This window comes from Brassica napus, chromosome A8 (assembly GCF_020379485.1).
Source record: "Brassica napus cultivar Da-Ae chromosome A8, Da-Ae, whole genome shotgun sequence".
Classification (NCBI taxonomy): domain Eukaryota; kingdom Viridiplantae; phylum Streptophyta; class Magnoliopsida; order Brassicales; family Brassicaceae; genus Brassica; species Brassica napus.
The window spans coordinates 6,975,884-6,987,182 of record NC_063441.1 but is presented as its reverse complement, the minus strand read 5'-3'; the positions used below and the strand labels follow the sequence as shown (position 1 = coordinate 6,987,182).

At 35.3% G+C, this 11,299-nt stretch overlaps 1 protein-coding gene and 1 long non-coding RNA gene across 9 annotated transcripts; one reads left to right on the top strand and one right to left on the bottom strand.

Annotated features, from left to right (window-relative positions):
- Window positions 1-1,251: 1,251 nt before the first annotated feature.
- Window positions 1,252-5,897, bottom strand: LOC106449638. 8 transcript variants are annotated; one of them, XR_007315618.1, is made up of 10 exons: window positions 3,656-5,897; window positions 3,462-3,568; window positions 2,982-3,241; window positions 2,759-2,902; window positions 2,312-2,656; window positions 2,132-2,196; window positions 2,023-2,033; window positions 1,868-1,914; window positions 1,611-1,767; window positions 1,252-1,536 (listed from the first exon to the last, which is right to left on the bottom strand). It is a non-coding gene; the product is annotated as an uncharacterized LOC106449638 (long non-coding RNA). The 8 variants fall into 8 exon arrangements; XR_007315616.1 differs by having other exon boundaries at window positions 2,023-2,196; window positions 2,982-3,061; window positions 3,171-3,241; XR_007315620.1 differs by having other exon boundaries at window positions 2,023-2,196; window positions 2,759-2,897; window positions 2,982-3,061; window positions 3,171-3,241.
- Window positions 5,898-7,920: 2,023 nt separating this feature from the next.
- Window positions 7,921-10,669, top strand: LOC106415814 (endoplasmic reticulum-Golgi intermediate compartment protein 3). Its single transcript, XM_013856613.3, has 13 exons — window positions 7,921-8,267; window positions 8,346-8,419; window positions 8,503-8,586; window positions 8,662-8,742; window positions 8,883-8,963; window positions 9,132-9,224; window positions 9,451-9,630; window positions 9,717-9,784; window positions 9,863-9,914; window positions 9,987-10,040; window positions 10,127-10,219; window positions 10,297-10,363; window positions 10,453-10,669. Exons 1-13 carry the CDS (start codon window positions 8,126-8,128, stop codon window positions 10,542-10,544), a joined length of 1,161 nt encoding a protein of 386 aa, XP_013712067.2. The 5' UTR covers window positions 7,921-8,125; the 3' UTR covers window positions 10,545-10,669.
- The last annotated feature ends 630 nt before the right edge of the window (window positions 10,670-11,299 follow it).

Sequence of the window (11,299 nt, the reverse complement as noted above, 5' to 3'; positions counted from 1 at the left end):
TATAAGTTTTATTAATGTTTTAGACGTACTTTTCAATTAATTGTATTTCCTTACTGCGATATTTTTATTTTTTTAGAACTACTTGTTTTCATAAAATTAAATATTTTTATGATTCGAGAAGGGGTTATAATTATTGATATAAAAATAAAAAAACTAAATCAAGTTGGGATTAAAATCAAGTAAAATTTGGGCTTTGTTAATTTACGGCGTTTCTTTTTTTACGGTATTCTTCTGTATAAATACGGACCTCTCACCCAAATGAAATAAGATGTAAATATATAGATTGTATTTTTACTTGTCATCATTATTTTGTTGTGAAGATAAAACAATAGTTTAACAGATACTGAAAATTAATGTATGATGTTTCAATTTTTAATTTTCAGTAAAAGAATAATAATTTATTTGAAAAAATAATTTTTTATTTTTAAAAGTGTATTTTAAAATTTAATCCTTAAATTATATATAACTTCTAATAAACTCCGCTAGCTTGCTTTTTGAAGTATTATCTTAAGATATAAAAATGATTGACCGTGTGTGTATCGAATGAAATAGACGAACTTAATATTTGTTAGTGTAGCATTGATGTTTGTTTTGGACATTTACTCCGTATCTGTGAGTTGCAGTTGTGTTATTTTTTTAACATTATGTCAAGAATGTTAGTCTATTTACTTTTTGATGTCATTTATGGGGTTTCACATATTTTTCCATCGTCTAAAGATACATAACTTTTTTTGGGTTTGTTTTGGTTGAATCTGGTTCTAAATGTTAAAGCATAGAAGGTGGTTTTGTTTTATTTAATATGGTAATAGATATGGTGGACAAATATTCGTCAAATGATGAAAATAATTTTGGTAATTAGCTTGTAATAGTAACATGTGCCGGACCGGTCAACTATATTGCAGCGGTAACATGTAATAGTTTCTCTTATGCCTCTGTAATTTATCAAGTAATATTCAAGTCCAGTGACTTTTATCTAATATTAGAAACAGGTTTATTACTTGTAGAACTCAGCAAGAATTTTTTTTTCTTCGAGTATATTTATTCTCATCATATTATAGTCAAACTCTTGATTAGAAATAATGACGTGGTTGGAAGTGTGAAATGCATGGAGGTGATGACTATGGACTTATCAAAAAGCTTGGGATTTGTAAAGTAAATATGGTATGTAACAGCGTAGCTAATTCATTCCATCAAGTACTTTGATATTTTTTTTTGGAAGGCAATGACTTAGTTGCGGAGGAGTTGATCAAGTGAGATAAACCAAACATTTATCTATCGAAACCGTTAAAGTTTAAGCTGGTAAAAGATAAGTACCAGAACAAAATAATCAACTGAAGATGTAGACGTAATATTACATGTGTGTAATATGTATATTGTTGTGATAACATTTAGCAGAATGGACCAGGAACGGAATGCACATGCGGTTGACAATGGAGGACATAAGCGTTTAGCTCAGAGACCGTCATAGTTTAAATTTTCTGAACACCCCCATACTTTGTCGAACTTGTCGAGCAGTTCATGTCAGGCTCACCAAAACTGCTGTGTGAATATACCTTTAGTTGCAAGTTTAAAGACATTTAACCTCGGGACATCACATTTGAGCAACTTACCAATCTGACCTGAGCTTAATCATAATGAGCTTCTAAGTTCCCGGCTGATTAACATTTTATCATGAGGAAATTTCCTTAGCTAGATCAGCACACAAACCTGCTGCTAGATTAGCAGCAGGTGCTCAATACTTATTAGTATGTGTCGGCGGTGAAGTAGCTGGCAAACAATAGGAAATTATGAGCAGTGAAAGACAAAATAACACAAGCAAATCATGTTTTGCATGATGACCCCTGGAACGTTGCAGGTAAATTCAAACCTATAGAGAAGCTGGCTTGTGAAATTAACATGCTCTAAAGTGTAGACCTTAAATTGAAAGAAAAAAATCAGTTAGTGACTTGTTTGCAAAAGTAAGGAAATAAACAAACTACGCGCAGTTAGATATGTCTCTAAGACAATTAAGTAGCAGCTCACCATCTGGAGCTCTTGCGAAATAATTGCACGAAGAAAAGCTTTGGAGGTAAATAAATTGTATTGACGTCAACAGATATCTCATGAAACTATAACAGGTACAAATTCATACTTCTGAGTGCAGCAACATTATCTCCTCAAAACCAACAGCTGTTGAGCTAGCTGCAGATGAATTTCCTAAGATCAAGATAAAAGAGACGTGAGCTTGCTTAGTGTTACTTGAAGTTAGGTAATGTGGTACCGAAATAGCAATATATCTTAACGACATGTTCAAAAAGAAGCAACATCTTACCTCCACATTTCTCTTCGACTTCGGTGAGAGACCAGTGTCTTTTAAATAACAGAGATGCAAAATATCCATGCCTCAGCCAAGTAATTGCAGACGCTGGTAATGATAAGATCAGAAACAAAATTATTCAAACATGAAAAAGTAAGCAAAATATACATAACAATGAACCATATCACCAGGATTTGCCATAGTGCAATTGAAGCAACACCATTTCACAAACTCAACTAGCATCTTCTGCTGCAGAGGTTCCCAATCACTATAGCCGTCCTCATCTTCTGCATTCAGCAATGCCTCTGCACCGTAAATATTTTGAAAAGTCAACTCTCCTCTTGAAACCATAGCTGTTTTCTGCATAAGACATTAACAGATACATGAACCCAAAATATTTGTGGCATAAATAGTTAAACGTACAAAGGAAAATCAATGGTTTAAAGTTACGGATGATGATACCCCAGTGTCTCCATTGCTAAGCTCATTGAAATGTGTTTCACCACCATTGCCATGTTTTCTTTTTGAACCCACAAAAGAACTCTCGAGAGTTTCTACACCATTGTTACCTCACCAGTGACCGGAACTACTAACCAGCAATCTTCTCTGGGACAAAGTATAAATAGGGTAGCTATCAAAAATTAATGTGGAGAGACAAATCAAAACCGAAACTTGTTTTATTAACCTGCATTGCCTCCAATTGTTTTAAATGTCGTCACAGTGGTGGCTCTATATTTCTATTGTAACCATGGATTTTCTCCAAACCTTTTCGAAAAGCATAAGATTGTTAAGCCATATATATGATAGAAAAAAAAAATCAAAGAGAAGCTAGCCGGTTCTCTGAGTCAGGCATCCGTTTCAGTTTCAGTCTCACTTTCACGCTTCACACCTTGCGAGCTTCCCGCCTCACACCAAGTATCAGGTTGCAGCCTAAAAAAGAGCAATCTAAAAGATAGAGATTGCCACCAGCAGGTGTGTATTAATCACGTGCTTTACTGTCCGTGTAGGTAAGGCATATAAACAGCACAAAACATTACTAAATCAATGCACTTCACAATTCCCCCCCCCCCCCATACTGGAGCTGTTTAAAATTACAATCACCAAACTCAAAACTATAGGAATTGCATCAAAAAATGAATCACGTGCTTCAAGTTCAAGATCTAACCTAGGTTTTAACGCCTCCGTTGGAAAGAGTAGTGTTGCGTTCAGAGGGGTTGCAGAGATAAGACCAACTGTGACTTTCTTCCCCCTAATCTTGGAATATCGACGGCACTGCACACCCAGTGAATGTTGATTTTAAATGGTACATACTCTTGCGGAAATAAAGTAATTAAAAGAAAGCTTTTCAAGATTCGCTACCTTCTCATTGAGGAGCATGAAATCCACACTCATAAGCTCACCAGATTTCTTAACGTTCCTAGCCTCCCAAAAACGAAGAAGACTTGTGACAACTCTGTCATCCAAACGACCAGCCTTCAAATCGGAGAAGTGGAGCTGATTGGTCTACGGTTTAAAGGTGAGAAGACGAAGTGAATTGGGATGAGGAGAAGAGCCTCGCAGTCTCGCGACTTCCTCCCGTAGAGAGCTAGGTTTAGGAAAAACAAAATTGTACGGCAAAACAAAAAGACCCATAACCTGTAATTGAAACGAAGCCCATAAAATCAAATCCGAAGCCCAATCCGAAATTAAAAAGCTCTGATTGGTCGATTAAATAAAATGACGTGGCATGCTTAAGGGGAGAGGAAATCCCCCTTTTAGTATTGTGATTATCTTTTTTTTTTAATTATATTGTTAGATTTTGGATAATTCAATATTCCATTTTTAATTATATAATTAAGAATTTTATTTGATTAATATTTATTTATATAATTTATGTTTTTAACTTTTAACTAAAAAACTTTTTCAGACAACAATACAATATATACATAAATTATTTCTTTTTTAAATTATATTTTCAGATTTTGGTTACTTCTTAGAGTAATTGCAGCCGATGACCATAAAACAAAACGTTACTAGGTGAATGGTTATGACACTTTTACACTTTCATAATTCCATCCTTGCCCCTACACTAGATCTCAGGCGAGTCTGACACATTGAGCTTCTCTGCAGTTATACATGATAAAGTAGTTGTAATTATTACCCTACTGAACTCTACTACTTCACGCCATCTCTTGACATCTGAAACTAAAAACATTCAATTTTGAAGTTATTCTAGCTCACCTGATAATCTGATATTCCTCTCTCTAACTAAATTTCGTCACTTATCATTTTCGAGATCTATACGTATTATCCTCTAAAAATATAGTTTGAGATCCAACTCCCCAAAGGACACTCTTCTCCCTTTCATCAAAATTCCCGTGTCTCGTTTAACAACAAAAGAAAAACCGTAGGCTCCGTCAAGTCCCACCTCGAGAATCACCACCTCCTCGCCACCATCAAATACGAAGACCTCACCGTCAAGCAGTTCCAAGACCTTTAAATCCGGTCATGTTCCGTCCACACACACACAAGCATTAGATTACTGTTTGTCTGTATCCTCTCTGTCTCTCTCAGATATGGGCACCAAGAACGCGAGAGACAAAACCAACAACAACTGTGCTGAGATTAACTCTCGTCAACATCGCATGTCTTCTTCTTCCTCCGCACCTCCGTCTGAGCTCATGGGTCAATCTCCTCCTCAAACCCTTGTTCTACCCAATCTCCTCTCATGCTTGTTGCTCAGGTTCTCTCTCCCATATTCACTTTGCTTAAAGTGATGGCTGAAAAAGGTTTACAGTTTGTATCTTTCTTTTTATTGTTATTTAGTTGTGGTCCTTTCCCCATTTATGATTGGCATGGGGGTTGTGTTACCAGCAGAGTTCTCTAAGAAGCATCTTTACCTTAACGTTCTTTCAGATGGGTTACCATGTGAGTTGGTCTGTTTTACTTTGTTCAGATTCATAATTTTTTTTACAAAGCAAGACTGTTTTGGTGTCCCTCAGTAGGTCTCACTTCACAATCTTTCCCGTCATTTTCTTGATTCGATTGGAGGGGTCTCAAGCTAGATAAGACAGATCAAACATAGCTTAACTTTTTTTACCAAGATTCAAGGCTTACACAGATGGTTCAAAACTTTGAGAAGGATAAACACAGGGAAAAAACATAAAATTTGTGTTTCGGTGATTGTGTATGACAAATGCATCCCGTTAGCATATTTGATATCATATTCTAATAACTAAGTAGCTATGTAGTTGTTATCTAGTTATCATTGAGTTTATCCTTCTGTTTCCTAGAATCGAGATACTATTGTTAATATCCGGTTTTATGTTTAACATACTCAGAAAACTTATAGTCTTATGTTATAGATTATCCAAATAACAACGATATAATCAGTCATATTTCAACTGGCAGAGTTTACTATATACCTTATTTAATCATTTTAATATACCAGTCTTAGTTTTTTTATCCAGATTACAAGTCGAAAGAAAGATGACACACTATTGTTTTAAGAAGAAATCCCTAGTTACATAAAAATAATTTTATCCGTAGCTAAAACCGGTTTATTCTATTCACAATATCTAGTACTTAAACAGTTTATCCGGATAATAAATGTCATAACCGGTTTTTAAAAATTATACACAATCCAGATCCAGTACATAAAACGTTATATGGATAATAATCGTCCTTACCGGTTTAATATAAATTATTCACAAACCAGATTTCAAAAACTAAAACCGGATAAAAAGTTGTATAAATGCTATGCATATGGAATAACCGGTTACAATAACTATTATATAAAGGTGTATAAATGTTAGGTATATTAAACGTGTATGGTAGAGGCTGCAATAAGATATGGTGGTCTGGCGGAAGTTACATCTGCTTAAGCTCCTCCGCTTGCCGGTTCGATTTCCTGATGTCTTTGTCTGTTCTTTCACTTTTTTAATGGATGGCATTTTCGTAATTTTATCTTTGTCTTCCTTTATGGTTTTTTTTGGGTTTTCTGTAACTCTTTTTACGTCTGTCTTTCATTTTTCTGTTAAAATTTTTGTTCTTTTTTTTTGCATTTTCTTCTTTTTAAACGTTTTCAACCTGCATATTTCTCATGAAACATTTGATTTCAAATTTTCAAAACCAAAAACTTGAGATTTCCGATTTAATGGCTGAATAGAATGTAATCAACACGGGTTGACGAACGCTAAGCAGTATGACGGTGAATAAATGCCCGCGTTTTCGAATTATCTTTCTACTCCATTGATCTGATTTAATTCTACCAATATTCCAACAATGATGTCTTTTTTTCTGTCAACTCAGCAATATCCCTTTTATCATATAATAATCTAACTACTATTTGTACTCTCACGCGCTTCATTATATCCATATATTTTAATGTTAAAATTGTGAAAAGTTAGCTATACCTACAGGACAATAGACTGACACCAAACCCTGCCTACCCAGCTACAAACCCAGTTTCCGAAAAACTTAGCTCCAAACAGTTCTCTTTTGAGGACATTTACGTAAAACCAACTACTGGCACTATCCATCTACCTAATTACACAAAGTTTATGCACAATCACCTAATTACCTCTCATTTTTTGGTTATTCACCTAAATGACTCTAATAGTAATACTATTATTAACTTTAATCAACTATCTAATCAAATAAATTAAAATTTCGTTTTTATTTTTTAATTAAGTTATAAATTTTATTCATTAAGGGTAAAAATGTTATTAACCACTCTAACTTTTAACGTGAGAGCTTGATTCCAAAAATTTACTTTGCAAATAATAGTATATATAGATGTATGTGCATTTTGACACTGACAGAAACGATGTCGTTTCAGCGTAAGTAGAGAAGACGGCAAACGCGAATCTCTCTCTCTCTCTCTCTTCGAACGCATCGTCGGAAGAATTTCGCCTCCGAACGTTTCGCTCGTCTGATTTATCTCCGGGCACAATCGTCTTTTTTTTTAGCTGAGTAAGAATTCGAACTGAATTTGGGAATCTCAATCCCCAGAAATGGCGGGGATCCTGAATAAATTGCGGAATCTGGATGCTTATCCAAAGATCAATGAGAATTTTTTATCTTTTTTATCTTCACTTTCAGGCAAGTATGAGGCTGTAACTTCTAACGCATCAACTCCACTACAAGATCGAGCCAATATATTTGTTTGATTATTGAAGAATAGAGGATTGAAAGTGCAATCATAAATTTCTTTTTTGGTTGTTCTCAAAATCAAAACAACATATATTTTTTTGTCTCTTGTAAATAGATTATATTTTGTAATGGATGTGAACTAAAAGAAGTACAATTATATTTTGTGATCTAACTGGTATGTATTTAATTATTTATAAATCAATTACTTTTAGTATTAATAATGTGTCTTTTATAAACATGTAGTATATAAAATTTTTGTATTATACGTATAAAATGTGGTATCATACAGATAAAAGTATAAAAAATTTCTCCCCGTATAATCTTCGATTTTTTTTCTGATTTTTCAATAAATCGCTAGGTTTGTATATGCCGCACGCGTAGCGCCTAGCGAGTTTCCGAACAAGGGATATTAATGTATGTGTATTTTGACACTGACAGAAACGATGTCGTTTCAGCGTAAGTAGAGAAGACGGCTAACGCGAACGTGTTTACGACTAGGTAAACCGTTCTCCGTCCGACGGTGACGAAACCAAAGGAAAAAAAAAACAACTCAATCCATCTCTCTCTTCGAACGCATCGTCGGAAGAATTTCGCTTCCGAACGTTTCGCTCGTCTGATTTATCTCCGGCACAATCGTCTTTTTTTTTTGAGCCGAGTAAGGATTCGAACTGAATCTGGGAATCTCAATCCCCAGAAATGGCGGGGATCCTGAATAAATTGCGGAATCTGGATGCTTATCCAAAGATCAACGAGGACTTTTATAGCCGTACGTTATCCGGCGGCGTTATCACCCTCGTCTCCTCCGTTGTTATGTTCCTTCTCTTCTTCTCCGAGCTACGTACGTGAGATCTGAATTGCTTGATATTTCTACCTTGTTTAGTTTCGGTTTTGAGTTTCTGTTTGTTTGTTTGTTTAGGATTATATCTTCATAGCGTTACCGAGACGAAGCTCGTCGTGGATACTTCTAGAGGAGAGACGTTACGCATCAATGTAATCTTGTCTTTTTTTCTTAAGGCATGTTTTGTTTTTTTTTCTTCAGATAGATCTCTCAAATGTGCTCTTTGATATGGCAGTTTGATATGACTTTTCCTGCTCTAGCATGTTCCATTCTAAGTGTTGATGCTATGGATATTAGTGGAGAGCTGCATCTTGACGTGGTATGTGACATTTTCTTGTATATGCTTGTCAATTTTGTGGCTAATCTGTTTTTTTTTTTCCCTTTGGATAAACAGAAACATGATGTCATTAAGAGAAGACTAGATTCTCATGGTAACATTATAGAATCAAGACAGGACGGTATAGGCGCTGCTAAGGTTTGTTTTTCTTTAGTGTAATTTGAAGCATGCGCTTGTCATTATGTTCTCTGGGATTTTGTAGCCATCACACTAGGATTAGCTGAAAGCAGCTTTTTTGGGGAGCTTGTAAAGTTTCTTTCTTTTTTGTGATTGTGCAGATTGAGAAGCCACTGCAGAAACATGGTGGTAGGCTGGAACATAATGAGACTTACTGTGGTTCTTGCTATGGTGCTGAAGCGGTAATTTTGCTATTCTTCTCTCTCTTTTCTGTCATGTTCATATTCTGATTACCCTTGTTGTTTAGTGATACTCAAGACTCAAGAGATCATAGTCGATCAGACAAACACAGATGTTATAGGGGCTTTCCTCTATCGTTCAGCTTTCATATGTTGTTTTTTTTCTTGTAGGAAGAGCATGACTGCTGCAATTCATGTGAGGATGTTCGTGAAGCATATAGAAAAAAAGGGTGGGGTGTTACAAATCCAGATTTGATTGATCAGGTGAATTGCTGAGAGATATGTTGCTCACCTTTTAAATTCCTGGCAACTGTGTTTTCATTACGTATTTGCATGTGTTTGTTTTTTTTCATTTGATTTCATTTTTTCTTCATCTTTCTCTATGTTGGAGCCTCAGTGGTTTGTGTACGGTCCGTTTATTTGGTATTCTGTGGGTTTATTGTTTCTAATTGGGAGCTTAGATCTGTTTCGCTTGTCTGTTTATGATCAGTGTAAACGAGAAGGTTTCTTACAAAGAGTAAAGGATGAAGAAGGTGAAGGATGTAATATCTATGGGTTCTTGGAGGTGAATAAAGTGGCGGGAAACTTCCACTTTGCTCCCGGGAAAAGCTTTCATCAGGCGGGCGTTCACGTTCATGATCTTCTTGCTTTTCAGAAAGACAGTTTTAACGTAAGAAATAACTTGTCCTACTGGTTTCATTTCGTTTTTATAATTCAATCGATGCGTCCTAATAATCTATTCAAACTCCGTTTTAGATAAGTCACAAGATCAATCGACTGACTTTTGGGGACTACTTTCCTGGTGTCGTGAACCCTCTTGACAAGTAATGACAATTGTGGTCTAATTCTGTCGCACACACGGTTTATATTTTCATGTTCTTTAAGCTACTTGACGTTTGCAGAGTCCAGTGGAGTCAAGACACACCCAATGCTATGTACCAATATTTTATCAAGGTTTGTTCTGCGACAACCAGTTGAAGTATGTCTTTAAAAGTACCTTTGTTTAATCTATTCTGCTTTGAAAAGGTTGTACCAACAGTATACACAGATATCAGTGGACACACAATTCAATCAAATCAGGTAAGCGCGAGGCTCTTTAACTGTTCAATTATAATCTATTTATTCTCATCCTTTTTATGATATTAACTTCAAGTAAAATGGCACAGTTCTCAGTGACCGAACATGTTAAGAGCTCAGAAGCAGGTCAACTGCAATCCTTACCAGGAGTTTTCTTCTTCTATGATCTCTCTCCAATCAAGGTTAGTGTGTGTGTTTCGAAGAGGGAAAAATAGAAAAAATATTTAGAGTCCTAATCTAAAATTTGTTGAATTGCCAGGTAACCTTCACAGAGGAGCATATATCGTTCTTGCACTTCTTGACTAATGTCTGTGCCATAGTTGGAGGTGATGTATCTATTACCTATATAGCCCCATAAGAACTCTCTTTGTTGCCTGCTTTGGCTGCTCTGCATTAAAAATTCAAAAAATGGCAGGTGTTTTCACGGTGTCTGGGATAATAGATGCGTTTATATATCATGGTCAAAAAGCAATCAAGAAGAAGATGGAAATAGGTAAATTTAGCTGATGCTTTTAATCATGTTGTGGTTTCACTTTTTGTTCAAATGGGGTTGGTCTCTCTTATTCGTTTTGCGACGTTAATCTATTCATTTGAGGCTTAATGAAAGTTGAACAATAGAATATTCACCCTAATGAACTCAAATCAAATCAACTTCTCAGCCAATTTATTTGTTGATAAAATATATGCCACGGAGAGGGTTTAAAGTTTTCACTTGCCGGACTTTCTGTTGTAAATGATAGAATGCCACTAATCATTGGACTGTGTAGAATGTTCTCTCTACTTTAGTCTTCTAAGACCATCTACATTGGTTAGTATATTCAGCACCTTAATATTCACTTTTTAACACTCCACATCACTTGTTAATATTCACATTATTTAAGTTACTACAAAGTTCAACAAGCATGAAAAATCTTTTCTGGTGAAGATAATTCTTGAAAAATCATCGTTTTACTGTCTCACAAGCGAGCGATGCAGAAAATTTATCTAGTCTAGTTAATGTATCATAACTTCATAAGTGATTCGGTTTCTATAATGCTACCAAAATACTGAAAACGGGACTGGGCAATGCCCATTCAGTCACTTTCTTCTTTTTGTTTTTCTTTTTCTTATAACACTGAAAATACCCTTACAACACGAGCTTAGCTTGATATTGTCTCATAACCACAACACTGAGATGAAACAAAAAGAAACAAATAACAGAAGGAAAGAAGATAAAAAGATGTCAATAGACACCGGAGAAGGTAAGAGAAACATATGATCTA